This window comes from Amphiprion ocellaris, chromosome 19 (assembly GCF_022539595.1).
Source record: "Amphiprion ocellaris isolate individual 3 ecotype Okinawa chromosome 19, ASM2253959v1, whole genome shotgun sequence".
NCBI classification, from domain to species: Eukaryota; Metazoa; Chordata; class Actinopteri; family Pomacentridae; genus Amphiprion; species Amphiprion ocellaris.
This window is the reverse complement of record NC_072784.1, coordinates 19,831,999-19,850,472: the sequence shown is the minus strand read 5'-3', so window position 1 is coordinate 19,850,472 and position 18,474 is coordinate 19,831,999. Positions and strand designations below refer to the sequence as shown.

Below are 18,474 nucleotides of genomic sequence, written 5' to 3'. Positions count from 1 at the left end.
CTTAATCAGTATTGTGTGCACTGTTTTGGCAAGTGCTTTAATACAGATGTTCATTTATATTTAAAAATCCCAGACTGCAGCTTTCATGCATACCCAAATCAAACTTTCAGCAGTTCATCTGTATATGAATCCATTCCATCTCTTTAACTGACCAGTTAATATCTGTAAAACGCCCAGTTGTTCTATTACACACAAGATTGAACTTCTCATGGGGCTCTAAAGGTACAGGATATATGAATGTTCAGTATCTACTCAGCCAGTCAGAATGAGCAATTTCAACCTAGCAGGGCTGAGCTCACACAGGTCTCCAAGAAATCTAATCAAAAAACTGGATGTTCTGTCCTTAGGCCTCAGCTTTTCATTTTGGTATGAGCTTGAAACCAGCCCATCTCTGCAACAGCATCTGTTAACTTCTGGCTGGCTGCATAAATTATCCACAGTGCAATATTCAATATTGTTTTGAGTTTAATGTCTGCAATGTGATATTCATTGCCATATTACGTAACTACATTTTTGGAGTTGGAAAACGTAAGTACTCATCCTCTGGGGAGCATGAATTGACTGAGTATCATTAAAAAATGAAAAACTGACTATTATGTTTGGATATATCTTACTTAAATGCTGCAATTTTGACCTGTTAATGTTGAAGAAACTATTAAAAGATCAACAAATACAAAAGATTAGTTCATGTCGCATTAATATCTAAAAATATAGACACAATGTCTTCATCTGTTGACACTGTGATGGAAAAAGCAGACTTTACAGTAATCAAATTAGTCTCACTCTTACCAGTCCACCAGGTAAAAATCCTTTTAAAATCCTTCCAAACTACTTTTCCCAGTATTACAAGGAATGCATAAAAAAAACACCACAAAGTACCATCCAAACCTCTCTGACACTACAAACTATTGTGTGCACTGTTGTTGTATTGCCCTGCATCATTCCCAGCATAACTCATCTGACAAAATGCCGAGAAATGGAGGACCTGACTGCAGACTAGTGTGTCTTTTTGAACAATTGGAAACTTCTCAACAGCAACGCAGGTTCATCAGGGATGCAGACCATCGGAACAAGTAAAGGTCAGCTTTGAATGATCTCCTTGTGAACAATCAATGAACTCAGAATTTATTACTGTCATTGCACGATGGTTTGAACTTAAAATAGGCTGTTACATTGTGTCAACTCAAGACAAATTCTCTTTATATTTTCCGGCTCATATGCAAAATTGTCATGCAGCAAATATGCACATGCAATACAGAGGTTGCATACAAATCGTGAACAGAAAGACCATATCAAACTGCTTTAACATGTGATTGGTTGTTTCATGTAAATGTTTGATATGTTGTCTTATACATCACACAAGATTCATATCTTTATAATAATGTATGTAACAATAATGCATATTTTTAAATCAACAACAACCAATCTCAGGTAATATTATTGTGCAGCTTCACTTTCTTTAAATACTGTTGCATTTATGGTGTCACAATACCTCCAACCTTGACTGTGATCGGTGCTTTAAAAAAAAAAAAGGCAAATTCAGACACTATTCCCAGAGACTGAATCATAAATATTATTTCACTCCCAACTGGGCTAATATTTGTGCGACAAACCCTGAATACAGTTTGGCTTGATTGAGTTCAATTGCAGATATCTTTGTTTTTACTACTACTAATACTACACAAAGGCTGTCTTCCATATCACATACCTTTTCTTTGTGCTTCTAGAATGTACTGCAGCTGCCCCTACAAAGTCTGTTGTGTTATATACAATATGCATACGGTAAGGACATAGCATACAACTTTGTCATAATAATATGGCTGAAGCTTTTAGCTCTTGGTCAGATATCTGTTGCAATCTGTAAAATGAAATGAGCTGTCATCTGTCTGCTGACTCCTGGCAGCTCAATCTTGTTTATACTTGTGCAGACATTGCGCTGTATCTACCATAGCAGAGGATTGTATCTCCGACAGGCCAGATAAACATGCTGCCATGTATAATGCAAAATGTATCTAGAGGTAGAAGGAGATCCTGGTATTTCTGACATACTATTTTTGACACTACTGCTCGGACATACTTGTAAGTTTTCTGACATACTATATAGTATAGTAGCATAGGCATTGGAATGTACCTAATGTTCTGTCTGTCCATCCATCCATCCATCCATCATGGCCATGGTAGAAGCAGGCTACACAAGGCATTCCTGATGTTCCTTTTTTAACAAAGTTTTGCAGCTCCTCCGGGGAGATTCTAAGTTTTTTCTGGACGAGATATGTAATCCCTCCAGCAATTTTTGGGTCTACCACGCGGCCTTCTCCCAGTACGATATGTCCTGACATTCTCCTAAGGAAGGTGCCCTGGAGGCATCCTAATCAGATGCCCAAATCACCTTGGCTGGCTCCTTTCACCACGAAGGGGTAGTGATTCCACTCCAAGCTCCCTTCAGATGTCCAAGTTCCTCATTCTATCTCTAAGGCTGAGCCCAGCCATCCCACAATGGAAGTTCATTTAGGCCACTTGTACCTACAATCTGATTCTTTTGGTCACTACCCAGACTTCATGGCCGTAGGTGAGGGTTAACAAAAGACTGACTGGTAAATGGAGAGGCTTGCCTTCCAACTCAGCACCCTTTTCACCACAACAGTCAGTTGCAATAAATCCTCACCTCCTGCCTAGAGGAAGGATTCCTACTGTTTCTGGCAGAGAACCACGTCCTCAGACTTAGAGATACCAAATCTCTTTCTGGCTGCTTTACACTCAGCTGCAAACCTCCCCAGTTTGCGCTGAAGGTCACAGCCTGATGAAGCAAAGTCCGCAAAAACCATGTCATCCGCAAAAAACAAAGCTGCAACTCTGAGGTTCCCAAACTGGACACCTTCCTCACCACAGGCACATCTTAAGATCCAGCCCATGAGCATCAGAAACAGGACAAGGAGACAAGGGGCATCTTTGGAGTCCAACAACCACCAACCAATTTACAATCTCTTGTTAACCTACGAGGCAGGTTTTCAGTCTGTGGTAAGAACCTGGAGCACCTGGGGAAACCTGAAGCCAGGAGCTTCTTGCTGTAAGGCGACAGAGCTAACCACAGCACCACCGTGTCACTCCTAGATTGTTCCGATTGAGTACAAGTAACTTCACAAAATGCAGTTATCTTCCAAATTAAGCCTTTTCAAATTTAAAACTTGTTTACTGGCAAAAGCAGATAACTTTTTAATTTATTGTTTTAGAGTCAAACAAAGCAAAGTAATTGAGGTATGAATATATTATTCTTTAATGTAAAACACGTAATGTGAGGCAAAGTGCTGGGAGTTACAACAAAAACAGCTTAGTAATGGGCAATATTAAACATTTATGCGATTGCACCTTGGAAAGCTATTTTGCATTTTTTGTGTTCTCTGATATAGCTGTATATTCTATAGTTTAAGTTATTGGTACTCAGTGTTTACTGGAGTTCAGTATAACTCAGTATTCACTATTACTCAACATGTCACAGTCCTCAGTGGAACTCAATATGCAGTCTAAAATCAGTATTCAGCCCAAAGCTTTAAAGAAAACTGCAAGTCAAGGTTAAATTCTCTTTTAGACAGCACATCTCTGACAGAACAGAGTCACCGTCAGGTTCTGTCACCTGATCTAAAAACTGCACACAGGTTCACTGAACACATTTAGCTTGTTTTGCTCAAAAGCAGGACTGTGTGACATATTTCACTGTACAATCTGAACTTGCAACACCTTGACGATAGACTGAACATATTTCGGGTACAGAATTTGCTGTGTGATGAGAATAATTCACAATTTTAGTTTGTCTTAGTTTAGGCAAATAGACTCTATGTTTGGTCAAACTGTGTGATTACTTGTTATTTTCCAAAAGCTGCATTTCACTGTAATTCTGTGTTCACAGAATTTGCTCTTGCACCCAGTTCCAGGAAAATAAGACCCTTTGAAGTGGTTTGGTTTTGTTGCCGCTATGGTAAATCCTAGAGTGGACTTTCTAGCTGTGTGTTTTTTATGTATTGTATATCAAAGACAGAACTCTGAACTGATGTTTTTCTGTAAGTAAAAAAGCTACAAAAAACTACTGAGCAAGTGAGCAAAATATCTGTTTTATTGCTGTGTTGCTTTGCTACGTAGTTTTGCTCTATTCCAGTGACTTCTCTCCATATTTGTGCGGTTATTATGGTTGCCGATTGATACGTTTTGTATCACACGAACTTATGCAAACTGAAACACCATTTAACTTCGCTAACTCTAATGCACAAACTATTATTTCACATTATGTGCTTTTTTGTCAGTGAGGCTTTCAAACTCTAATATTCTATTTTAAATCATAACTCTGCATTATTTTGTGGGCGATTTGCAAGAAAGCTTTTTTAAAATGTGTGACTTCAGTTGAAAACTGACAAGCATTTTACACACGTCATCCTTCCTATCACTTTTAATTAATCAAAGCATTGTGGTGACAAGCTATTACTAATAAATCAGTTTAATGAGTTGGAGGGCTTGGAGGATTTCAGGCAAACACTGATCTGTTTGGGATTTAACTTGGAGGCTATTAATCACAATGTGAAGTGTTTCTACGGGGCAGCGACAGGGAGATTTAGTGAATGGCCTTTACCTCCCACCAGACAACAAATATTTGTCATTACAAGGACTAATAATGAACACTGGCCACTAAACAATATGCAGGCTCACAGGCTGACCATGCAGAGGCCCGAATCAAAGTATCCATTACATGCTGTGTTTAGCCGGTCTCTGGAGTAATTTAAGAACAAAACAAGTTAAACAATGAATTATAAGAACAAGTCTCCCGGGTTCTCATTGCCAGGGTGTTATCAGAGTAAGCAGCACGCAGCGTAATGATGGTCAGTCCTTGGCAAAAATTAAAAAAATGTAAAAGAATCCAGTTCAACTTTGAATAATGTACTACTAAGAAAAACAGCAAGTCTCTGTTGTTGGTTTGTCTGACTAATTTAATAAATTTTGCCGTCAGGTTTGTGAAAATTTATATTATTAGTAATTGAACTGTGCACTGTCCTGGGAGCCTGTCATAGAAGCTTCAGGGTAATTACTTTGCGTGGGACACAAGAGTATATTTTCAAATGGAGCTGTGGAGAAATGCATTTTTGTCTCACTTGAGATATTTCTGCTCAATTTGCTTACATTATTTTTTATTAATTATTTTTTTCCGTACCTTTTTTCTGTGTGCAGTCTTTCTCTTCGTTCTGACGTGAGGAAATCGTACAAACCATTTGGCCACGAAATGTACTGAAAAAGCCAACACCACAAATAGAACTGCTCCCCGCCATCCAAACCCATTAACAGTGTGTATTACACAGGTAGACTGTGAGGAGAAAATGTTCTTATGCTGCGTGATTCTCATAATGTCGGCGCCACTGCACTTCCTAAAAATGGCATCTTCCTTTTTCCTGAAATGAAAGCATAGATCCAGTCTCTCCAACGGCAAGCGTGCTCCATTATTAAACTATCACTCACTTAGATTACAGCTGTGATGACACCTCGTCATTAATCACCGACAACCGAAGCCTGCCACCTCAAAAGTCTATTAAGAGTTAACAAAGAGCAGTCCGGGCGATTACAGCGATCCCGCGGCCAATTCAGCTAGGTGAGGAACAGAGGTGAATAACAATTCGCCGACCTGAGAATCAAGCATCTATTTCTCTAATTTAATTGGAGACAGATTGGCTGAAAATAGCCGGCTGACTGAGGCAGACGTGTTGCATGAGAGAATCTTTTTGACATCAGGCATGTCCTCAGCCCATATAATAGAATCAAAACACATTTCTAGCAGGACAATGCAGTCCTGCAGCACTGTAAAAAATAGTATAAAATATTCGCCCTTGAACAGAATCCTATTTAACTGCTGTCATTTCAACTCAAGGCTCTTGTTTTCCTTGAAATAACAATTATTCATGGTTTGGCCTGCAGAGGGAAATGACTGACACTTGCTCTCCTTGAGCAATAACACGTTCAATTGAACTGAGCTACGAGCTGTCACATTAACATGTGGCAAGGCAAAATATCCACGGTCACTGAAATGAAGACACTCAGACAGACACAAAAAGCCTCTGAAATCCTAAACTGCACATTCTCGGATGAAGATTACTGCTCATTCTGTCTATTCTGTGCATTTATCTTAATGATTTGATTCATTTTTTGCATTTATTTTAATGAGTTTTGAAATTCCAGCTGATGAACACATACAATCAAGGTGTTATCATCTGTGTTTCAACTGAACTAAAAATGTTTTACAATTTAGTAATTCACAATAAAAGCCTTAATTGTTGACATTGTGAACGCATGAATCAGTAATGGGAAGACCACATTCTGTGCTCGCATACTTTGCCTTAATTTCTTACCTATTTGTGCAGCTTTACAGCAGCATCTCCACTGACATGAATGGTGATTTCTTGCATTTCCATCAACATCGGAGCCCCTAGAAGTTCTCTCTAGGTTTTACAGTATCGCCTCTAGCAATGTGAGAGTCAAGGATATTTATAAATGGAAAGCGGACAGATTGCACATCTTTAGAAGTGTACAGTCTTTACTTAGACGGTGGAAGAAGTACAAAAGGAGACAGAAAAGTGGGGACAGAGGAAGGAAAGCTCAGACAGGATTTGATCCCTGGTCAGCAGGGACACGCTGGGTTTGCCAAAAGGGGACAGTTAACAAGCTGACAATCACTAAATGTGAGCTAAGGATCGCTGACTGCTGGATATCACAGTCACAATGTCTGTACAATAACAGAGTTCTTTTGATCGCACCATTTCATGAAGGGACCACTGAAGCCCATATTTAATTACATTTTAACTATTTTCAAGAGACATCAAGTGACAGTCTGATAACTGCCATCAGTCTAACATGGCCTAACTGACAGCAAACTGTGACCAAGCAAAAATACAAAATCACTACAGACTTCATCAGTAACCTTGCTTCCTGCTTCCTCCTCTCCCGCCCACTTCTCTCACTGATTCCATTACTGAAATAAAAACCCGGTTCACTTAAAACTTCCTTAAATTAAACAGTAATAAAACTGAGGTTCTCCTCATCGGCACCAAATCCACATTATCCAAAACCAATAGCTTTTTTTTATCAACATTGACAACTCCTCTGTTTCACCCTCCCCCCAGGTTAAGAGTCTGGGTGTCATCTTTTCAATCTCACATCAATAACATTACCCAATCTGCCTACTTCCACTTACAAAATATCAATCGCATCCGCCCCTCCCTCAACCCCCACACCACCTCCATCCTTGTCCACAGCCTCGTCACTTCCCGTCTGGATTATTGTAACTCACTCCTCTTCGGTTTCCCTCACAAATCCGTCCACGAATTTCAACAGGTCCAGAATTCAGCTGCCCATATCATCACTCGGACCACCTCCATCCACCACATCACTCCTGTTCTTCAACAGCTCCACTGGCTCCCAGTTCAGTTCCGCATCCAATACAAAATCCTCCTGTTAACAGTCAAGCCCCCCCCCCCCCCCCCCCCCCCCATATCTGTCCGACCTCCTCCATGTTCCCACTCCATCCCGCTCCCTCAGATCGTCTTCCTCTATTTACCTGTCCATCTCCTCTGCCCGTCTCACCACCATGGGGAGCAGAGCATTCAGTCACTCTGCTCTCCGTCTCTGGAATTCACTGCCACCCCAGCTGAGAAACATGGACTCATTCCTCCATTTCAAATCACAACTCAAAACACATCTGTTCAAAACTGCATATTCCATCTGATGCCAATTGCCCTGACTCTATTGTGAATGTTTTTAATTTGTAATGTATATATATGGAATTGTTTGTTTGTACAGTGTCCTTGAGTGCCAAGAAAGTGCCTTCAAATAAAATTTATTATTTTTAGTATTATATTTTTTAGTTATTTTAATGATTATAGAGTTAGAATACTTATATACAGTGTACTTATGGGAAGCAATTAATACACACAAGTAATCACTACTGCAAACACTCATTTTAAATAAAAAAGGTGCAGATAAAGCATCAATCTTTACTTTAATTAACAGATCAGACGTTTACTGACAGTAAAATAAAAATGATCTGACAGCTGTGACAGAGCTCAGAACTCTACCTGAGGACGGTCGCTGTGAAACTAATGATCTAATTGTAAAACTGTATCTCTGTATGTGACAGCTCACCTGTCTGTGGCGTACAAATGTACAAATTGTAATTTACTGTTAAGGCCTGACTGATCATGTCTCTGTGTCTGGAATAATTACTAGTGATGAATAAATGATGAGATTGCTGCTGTTGCACCACGCGTGTAAATGCATGCATCTCTCTTACTTTGGACACATATGGATTCTGGTGCTGCACTTATTTAATCATTTAAGAGGAACATCTCCTACAAGCAACCGTGAGCAACAAACCAAACTTTAATTCTGGTTTAGATTTGATCAAACCTACATTCATTTTTACTCAGATGTGGGCATGGCCCTTCCTCTCTTAAGCATGTAAACTGTGTCTTTTACACTCATTCCACAGCAAACATCTGGATTTACAGCTGATATGTTATCACTATTACAATGTCTGCATTTACCATTATCATATTATGAAACCATGGTGCAGATTATTGCTCCTCATTACAGGCTTTCTTTTATTACTGACTCCTGTAACCCAAGTTGGGGAAACACCTGTGCACTTACAATATAATATGATATATCGCAGTGTGGGTTATATTAAAATGCTTGCAGGACATATCAGCAACCTGGTTCCTCATATGTGATTCTTGCTCAGCAGTGTGAGCAAATGAATCTCAAGTTTGGAAAAGTTTAGAAAAAGTCAGGCTATGTGAGAGTCATCCCTCTGCAGGTTCTGGTGCATTAGGCAAGAACAGATCCGGATGCATGACATGATATTTCTTCCTCCTCTTTGGTGTCTCTGAAGTTGGTGATGCCTCAGGCAACCACCTGGTTGGCAGGTGTCATAAGCTGGCCCTGTTTCTGCCAAATTTCATGACAATCCATCCAACAGTTGCCACATGTCAAAACCACAACCTTATGCTGACAGTACAGGTAAATTCAGGTTCCTCACTTATATTATGAATGTACAAAATTATACAATGCAAAATTCCAATTAATCTAACACTTGCTGTGTTGTTTCACTCTGAACCCAAGTGTCTGACCAGCTGACTGATTACTGACTAATATGTAAGCAAGTACTGCGAAATATGATGACTTATTATATTATAAATATCAAATTATCAGACTCTTCACGCCACCAAAGTTGCCAGATTTGCTGTTGGTCATTTAATTGCCTACACAGGAGCTTTAGCATGATTAGCCTCCGATATATGCATGATTAGAACAGTTCCTGAATTATTCTACTGGAATAAAAGCACAACCTCCTGTTTTACTCGCTGGGGAAACGTCTTAAAAAGAGTTGTTTTGTAATTAATGTTAACTACTACATGTCTCTGAGCAGCGCTACAATGAAGACAGCTCATTAATAATGCAGAGTAGGGCCTAACCATCCCTCACTCTATAATGTGTAGTTTTCTGTGTTAAATGAGAACCATCCAACTTTCTGTCCTCATCAACCTTTCTGATGATTCTGTTCCACAGCTCTCTGCCTCCCCGAGCCAATTAATGTGGACCTGGAGAATATTCGTAGCTGCAGCCTCTCATACAATTTCTACACTTCTCAGAGAAGCAACTGGAAGTGCTTCTGACTCTTGTGAAATCAATAGAGTTGAGGTGCCCTTTTAAGTCTTGATGCTGTATAGCAATGTGTTTTTGTTTGATCTTTATGATTCTTTAGAGAATGGAAAAAGCGGCGAGAAAAGTGTTTGGCAATTGGTGGCAGAGAAATGTCTGTTTCTTCAAGTCCTGTGTGGTTATGCGAAAACCCTCGCACAAAACAAATGAGGCCGTGTGTGTGTTCTGTTCAGGAGGCACAGTAATGAACACTGCACCATTTTTCTTCTGAGTCTAAATGGTCTGTCACACACTTAATGTAACAAGACAGACTGTGCAGAGCTGGTCGGTACACTGAAACTTACGAGAGTTAATTTGATGTCACACGTTGTATGTTTTAGACAGTTCAAGAGCTATAAGCTGCTGAGAATTAGCTCAAATAACAAAAAAGGTGTTTTGAAATGTGTCTTTAGAAAACACTTTTTATCGTCTGCAGAGGATTGTGTTGAGTATAAAGTGTTTCTTTTACAGATGGATCTGTGCTGAAAATGATATCTTAGGCATTTGGGTAATGCTGTCTTGTAATGCAGCCAATTCTTTGCATGTTCTAATGAAAAATGTGAAAGAGCAACTCCTGTTTTGAGTATTTTGTCACACATTTAAAGGTTAGCAGTCAGCTTCCATGGTCAAATTCACCAATTAAAGGAAAATTAATCTGGGGCTGTCTTAGTTCTTTGATCTCCAATTATAACCCAGCAGCAACCGCCAAGACTTAAATATATAGCCAGTGCAGAAGTGCCAGAAACTACAGTACCTCGAATGGCCATTTGAGGCTGGCTCCAGAAGTCAGTCAATCCCCATAGACACCCATGTTAAAATGTCCAATTTTGCAGCAGAAATAAATATGTTTACTGCATGGTTTTGGTCTCCGTAGCTAATTTAGCTTATCCTGACATCTGTGGAGTGGGTACATTTTATATATAACTCACCGTTGAAATGTCATTAAGGCTTAAAGTTATGCCTAATTAAGGGCATGGTCACTTGGAGTGACAAGTGGGTGCCGTCATGGAAAATTCCATGGTCCAGAGATGTTTGCATGACTCACTTCAGATTCAATCATGTTCCACCTATTTGCTAATTTTTAGATTGTCCGCAAATTGTGCAGAGTCGGGCACTTCTGAGATTAAAGGAGCCCGGGCCACAATACTGAGCTCCAATCTTTTTTTCAGCAAACATAAAATCATGAAACTGGTATGAAAAATTAGACGTGCTGTGAGTCAGTGGATCAACAAAGCTAGGATTTATCCACTGAGGACCGTGAATATGTGTTCCAAATTTTATGGCAATCCTTAAATAATTATAGATGGCAGTGTACATTTTTATCTAATTCATTTGATTTTATAAGATAACTTACAGACTATAAGTTTATACTTGTTTTTTTTAATTTTATTCTATTTATTATACATTTTATAGACATCCACATTTGACATGTTGTCCTTATTTCTATTATAGATAAGAAACTCAAACAGGTTGTTTTCTCTTGAATCTGAGTTTCTTTTGTCGATACACTACATTATTTGTTTAGCATATTGTTTTTCTATTGAATCCTTTTGAGCTTTAAATACAATACATCTCTTGGGTTGTATATTAGCTGCTTTTATACTGTAGTAACAAAAGTTGCTATACTGTAAACATGAAAGTGTGTGAGACCTGAGGAGTTCTGTCGGCCATCATCTTTTATATTTCAAGGCTAAAATGTGACAATAAAAAGTAATAATAACTGATGGATAATAACAATACAACAAACTGTGATCTGAAATGCATTGATAGACAGATAGATTGAGTGCAGCAAAACAGAGCAACACGTTGACTGGACGCATACAGTTACTTGCCTACAGAGACAAATGTCATAGTTAAATTAAATGGAAAGATACTTTACGTGACATTGCTGCCAACGGCCTGAACACTGTGACAGATAATCACTGAGGACCAGTCTCAGTCACTCAGGGTTGAAAAACTGTTGTTTTATTTTTGACTAATTTAATCTTTGTGTCCAAGATATTGCTTAAGTATCTTGAATATGTGAGCTGTCAGTTTGTGACAAGTGTGCAATATTCCAGCTTTGTCCACAAGTGGCATTGTATCTGCGTGGGACCTCAATTTATCTCGAATTCGAAGTGACAGAAAAAGAAACAAGAAAAACTACATCAAAGCTATGTGAAGCCAAAATCTGTGGTCTGGTAGTTTTCTTACTGATGAGGCTGCTGTTGTGTATCATTAAGCTGTATTAAAATGTTAGATTTAGATGATGGAAGGCTGCAGAAGCAGTGAACGGACTAATGGATGAGGCAGGATGATGGCTGATGTGTTGACGTGTGATCTGGTCTCTTGGAGAGCCTGATAAATGCACCACAGCTGTTTACATCAGTGTACTCAGTCTTCAGTCGTAATTCAGATGTTTGAACTGAGGTTTAGTTCCTCTGTCACTATGAAGACAGGCCTATCAATACACTATATACTAAATTACTCTGCGCCTCCATTTGGCCGTATATGTGTCTGTGTTTTCATAAATTAACCGACTCTTTCAGCACTGAAAAAGCACATCCTATAATAAAAGTGTGAGTGAACGTATGTAACTGACATTCCAGCTCATGCTGTTCACGTTACCAAGATAAGCACCATTGTTTATGAATGCATTGCTTCTAAATCTATTTAATTTCTGAAATGCAGACAACAACAAAGGCTAAATATCCATAAAGAAACCCCTGAGGGAGTCTTACTTTGCTGTTTAAATGCTCCTCACCATGCATGCAAATGATGTGAAATCACTCTATATATTTTGAAGTATAAGAAATAGGAAATTAAGATTAAAATCAGAAAGTGCAAAAAGTCTTTAATAACATGCAAATTACTGAATAAGTGTTTGCTATTTTAACATCACGCCGGGGGAATTATAATGTACTTCTTATGTCTTATATTGGTGCGTTTTTAAAATATTATAGCCTCTGGTTTATTAGCTTGAGTATGAAAAGGACAAATTCTCTTTATGTCAGTCGGGAGCTGCTTATAATGAATGATAACTCAATTGTATAACCAGCTTTTGAGTTGAAATATGTACACTGTGCGTATATGTTGTAGATTGCCCTATTTGTTCATACTGACACTATCAAGGATGCATAATATTGACATTTATTTGATTCTAAAACTCTTCATCTGACAGAACAAGATCAAGTACAGACTCTACAGAGTACAGAGTAACTAACCACTACTGATTTTAGGATGTATTTTCTCATATATTGACCTTTACCTTTGGAATACCTAATCAGATCTAAAATGAGGCCCTTATAATGACCACACTCAAAGTGGAACAATGACTTTAGCTAAAGATGATGGTTGTATGTGTGACTGAGCACTAGGTTAGTTCATTAAAAAGACACATTTTGAGTCCAGAGATGTGGCCTTCATGTGTTCTTGTAAGCACACTAATTTTTTATATTAGTAATTCCAAGAACCAGCTCATTTAGGCAACTAATCAGTCTAGTTTCAGCACATAAAACTCAGATACACACAGAATTGAGACACAAAGAAATTTTTTGCCTGTTCAGAATTTCAACCTGTGATTATTTCATTAGTATTAAAAATGATGCTAACTCAGTCTGCTAAATAGCCGAGGTGAATCAAAAACACCTCATAGCGTGCATGTCTGACAAGATCTGAGCAAACCATCAGCCGAAACATGACGGACAGGTACTCAAATACATGATAATTTTGCTGCAGCCTCTTGCTGCTCATTCCTGCAGTGCTGCCTGAGAACACACTTCATCTCTTGTTCTAGGTTTTGTAAGCGATTATAGAGATGACACTGGTGGCATCGTGTCAATGGAAAGCTCCAACAATCGGATGTCATCCATTCCTTATCTATTCACCACTTAATCCTCATTAGGGTCGTGGAGGGGCTGGAGTCGATCCCAGCTGACTTAGGGTGAAGGCAGGGGACACCCTGGACAGATGCCCAGTCTATCACAGAGCTACACACAGGGACAAACAATCACACTCACAATCACACCTATGGACAATTTAGAGTTACCAATTAACCTGAGCATGTTTAGCCAGAGAAAACCCACACATGCACAGAGAGAAGGCGAGCACGCGAACCGGGAATCTTCTAGCTGCAAGGCGAAAGTGCGAACCACCAAGCCACTGTGCAGACCCCTATCTGATGTCATGCAATACGATCTTATCAAGCCTTTTTATGAGAATGTTTGAGGACTTGAATACAACATTTTTAGTGACAGTTTTCAGTATTTTGGGGGGTTTTGCTGAGGAGCACTTTACTTGCTTTCTGCTTCATGGTCAGAACTGAGGTTTTACAGTTACTCAATAGGTTACAAACAGAAAGAAAAAAGTAGAAAGATGTCTTGTTTTAGATTCAACAGGGTCCCTGTATAGAAACCTGGTGCAGAGACAGCAATTGTGTGGATGGGGGTGAAGCCGAGGGCCCCTATTGCCTTCAGCAGCCTAACCCAGAACAGTTTGTGCCCGGGATGTATCCTGTTTGAAGGCAGCTGTTAACCTGAGGGTTGCCTGTGTCATCTGTGGTGTTGGCTGTGATTTTTGGTGTGAACTGCATCACACTAAATTAGGCTGGTGGTGCTGCCTGCTGACAGCTATGCGAAAGTCTGACAGAAACAGCGCTCTACACACTAAGAAAAGAAAAAGCACAAAAGTATTTCAAGACTATGATCTCAGTCCGGACATGAAACTTCAGCATGGGTGTGATTGTTCCACCAACAGGATGCTTTTGAAGGCACAGTACAGTCAGTTAAAATGAATTGCAGGCCATTAGGAGATAATAAACGATTGTATGCCACAGACTAGTGCCTTGGGACTTGCATTTATATTGAAAACAAGCTAAATGAGCATATAGACTTTACAGTGTCTTCTCATCTTCAAGAGTTATCTGTCATACAGATCACAGAGGTGACTGTTCAGATAGCGCAGCATTTGCGCACAAAGCTGACAAGGTAAATGCGCCTATTTCAGTGACAGTGCAAATGAATATTTCAGTGTTTGTTTCATATTTTCCTCACCTGTACCAGTCCAGCCCTCTGTCATAGTTTCTGTCGAAAAAGTGAGGCTCTGTTCCGAGTGCGCGCACATCTGGATGTATCCGGATGAACTCCAACACCGCCCTGGTTCCTCCTTTCTTTACGCCGACTATTAACGCATTTGGCAGCTTCTTGTTCCCATATTTCTGCGCAACGCTCATGTTTCTCAACTTTGCGTCAGTCCAGTGATTACCAGGGGCTTTACTTTGGTCCCGGAGATCACTTGATCCTCGCTGGGCAGCGGATTCATCCAAAGCGGACCTGACTTCCAGCGACGCGCAATTGTCTAATTTCCCAAGAAGTTTCTTCCCTCCCGCGTTCTTGCTCGGCGGACATCGCTTCCCCTCGTAGCCCTGGTTTGTCATGATTGTGCCGCGGCAGAAAATAATACTATAGCACAAGTAGGTGCAAGACAGTGACACGGTGAATATGAAGGCGAATCTGGCGCTGAATCTGTTCGCAGATGAGAGGAACCTATGTGCCATGTCTCCATGGGTTCAAAGTGCTGCATGATTTTCCATCGGAGTCTCCCTCCTTGTGTTGCTCTGCGGTCGGAGTCTGGCAACAATATAGGTTCCAAAGTCAGACACACTGGCATATGAGGATAGGGGTGGCTTCTTGGAGGCATCAACTGCGCATCATTTCTTTTCAATAGGCTGCTGAACTGTGAGGGGGGAAAACTTGGGAGCTGAATACGATTACAGCCGAGAAAATTGGATCAGTCCTCCTCTAAACGAGTTCTTCTTAAGTAGTTTGAAGTGACTCATTTGGATCATTTACTGATGCCACTGTCTTGGAACGCACACCAGAGGAATCACATCGTTATCCAGCTTCTTCTTTTTGTTGTGTGTGAGCGAGAAGAAAAAAAGTCTAACGCGTCCTCAGCGTCCCTAAAACTCTCACCAGCACGAAGATTCTGTTCTCCTCCGAGGAGATTTCGATGCTCAGCCCACCTCTCCTTCCCTTTCATAATGAAGTTGTGAAGAAATATGCACTTAGGCTGCCAGGTATAAATATTTAATCAACCCTCTGACGTCACGCACATGATCATAATTCTATATGCGTGTATTTTTTAAAGGAACATCCGGAATATTTTCTTTAGCATAACATTTAGAGAGTTTGGGGAAAGGGGCACAAAAACTTCTTGTTGGCATCCTCACATTTAGAAGTCAAAAAAAGTTCACATCCTTCACTGCTTTTATCATTTAACAATAAGAGGAAGCTTCAACAGAAAAGGATCCATGTTAGTGAACATCAACACAACAGCATCAGCTAACTCTTCACAGAAATTATATTTATCCAGCTTAAGCCCCTTTCAGACATGCACTCCTCTCTGTTAATCTCACAGGAACTGAAGGTGCACCCTAGTTACTTTTCCATAAAAGTTGTGAAGGCATCCAGAAAAGATGGGTTGAAGTCAAGGTCAAAAACAGACATCCGGATTAAAACTTCTCTAAAGAAGCTGTTCAGAGCCTCTTGCGTCTCCCTCCACATTTCCAGCTGCACGGCCCAATGCTGCCTCTTGTACTCCTTTTTCCTGTCTATGAACGCTGTCCTCATATTCCCTCTGCTGCTGGAGAGTCTGTCAATGTCGGGTAAAAGATTGAGCAGGTCCTCAGAAATCTGCTGGTGTCAAAGCTTCTTTTTTTCTTTATTTTCAGGGGGTTTATAAGTGGGTCCTGTTGAAAATATACACTATCGTTGAAAAGTTTGGGGTCGCCCAGACAATTTCATGTTTTCCATGAAAACTCACACTTTTATTCAGGTGCTAACATTATTACAAAGGGGTTTTCTAATCATCAATGAGCCTTTCAACACCATTAGCTAACAAAATGCACCATTAGAACACAGGAGTGATGGTTGCTGGAAATGTTCCTCTGTACCCCTATGGAGATATTCCATTAAAACTCAACCGTTTCCAGCGAGAATAGTCATTTACCACCTTAGTAATGTCTAGACTGTATTTCTGATTAATTTAATGTTATCTTTATTGACAAAAAAATGCTTTTCTTTCAAAAATAGGGATGTGACCCCAAACTTTTGAACGGTAGTGTAACAAGAGAATAAAGACTTCTGATCAGCCATCCCAACAGTGCAGCATTATCCTGAACCCCGACTGCAGCATGTCACTCTGCTGTTCATGTTTCCTTCCCCACAAATGACTAAACATAAACTAATAGCAAGCTTATCAAACTGTCAAAATACCTGGATAGAAGCAAAAAAGTTTGCGATTCGACAGCCACTGTGTGACATTAATTGAAATGGAAACCAGAACGCCACAATAACGACAATAGAACTCACCTCGTCAACTTTTTCTTGTTCTTCTGGGACCATCTTGCTACAAATTACTAAGCCACTGAATTTTTCAAGTGTCAACTTGTGCAACCAACATGATTTTCCTTTGCCACTCTTTCTGTGGCGGCCCTTTATAATGAAATATTTTGTCCAAAAACCTTTCAGTTTACTAATGACCTGGGCCTTGCGTCTCTGCACAACTCAACTGTGCAGGCTAGTGGTCATGTTGTTGTACACACTGTCCCATAAATCTCCCCCAAGACCTCATCCTCAGTGGGAAAAGAGCAGCTCTCTGATCTCAGTGTGACATCAGTTTGTAGACATTTTGGGTTTGCTTTTTGCTTTACTTTGTTGCAGTCACACAGGTAGCTTCTGATGGGACTAGGTTGCACCTTTTAAGGTGTTACATTGAGCATGTCTTTCTGTTACTGTGACTGGGTGCAGTTCAGACTTGTGGCACCTGTGGCCCATGAAGTTTCCTATCGAATGAGGTTCCTTCTTTGAAGGCTCCATTCACATCATTGAGCTTAAACCAACACTGACTGGAGTTCATGGCTGTACTAGGAATAAATACTGAAGTGGTCTTCCGTTGCCATTTTCAGCTGCAGTGTCCATACTGGACTTGTAACCCTCGACATTGATCTATGGATTCGTCTGCTCAGTGTTGTGATTATGCAACCATATATTCACTTCAACTGAATCTGCTTGTACAATCATCCATCCACCTGCAAGTCATGGTTTCACATAACCCTGGTCAGGATAAATAGGTGCTAAACCTTACCCAGGGGTGATCTGTAGGCCATCGGACGGAAAGAGCTCCTCACACTGCATTTTGCTGTATTAGTACAGAGCACTTAAACAGCACCGACACCACTACTTGTGCGGTACTGAAAGGAAATAAATAGAAATGGCACTAAGTCCAGCCCAATAAGCTTCCCAATGCAGCTTTGATGGAAAAGTGATTACAAAGCTCATTCAGACATCTTCAACTGCTGTTAGATTAATGAAAGGAGTGTATGTCTGAAAGAGGTTTTACTATGTTGGACGTAATAACATTTGCACATCACTTCCAACATGGCACAACTCTGAACTGCAGGCTGTGTCAGTAATTGAGAGACCCACACAAGTGACATATTTAGAATTGCATTAAGGGATTTTGAGAAGGCTTCATCCATACAAATTGAACCTTGGTCCAAAAGCATCAAAACAAGTGCAAGATGCAGCTTTTTCATCAACTTTGATCTATAATTTTGCATCTATTTTACTAAAAACTGAAATATCCATAAAACTAAGATTTTACTGCAGTGAAGACAGAGTGAACAAGTCAGATACTCATCAATAATGAATTTGGGTTTTAACAAAATGTTAACAGGAGTTGAAGTTTAGTTTGTTGCTTCTAGCTGTT

At 39.9% G+C, this 18,474-nt stretch overlaps 1 protein-coding gene across 1 annotated transcript in view; it reads right to left on the bottom strand.

The window, feature by feature from the left end:
* The window catches only part of hs3st2 (heparan sulfate (glucosamine) 3-O-sulfotransferase 2), a 31,120-nt gene extending 15,398 nt beyond the window's left edge, over positions 1 to 15,722 (bottom strand). The window contains exon 1 of the mRNA XM_055004993.1: positions 14,757 to 15,722. Within this exon, the coding sequence (XP_054860968.1) occupies positions 14,757 to 15,259 (503 nt within the window). The 5' untranslated portion in view covers positions 15,260 to 15,722. The remainder of the gene's footprint in view (positions 1 to 14,756) is intronic.
* Positions 15,723 to 18,474: the final 2,752 nt, after the last annotated feature.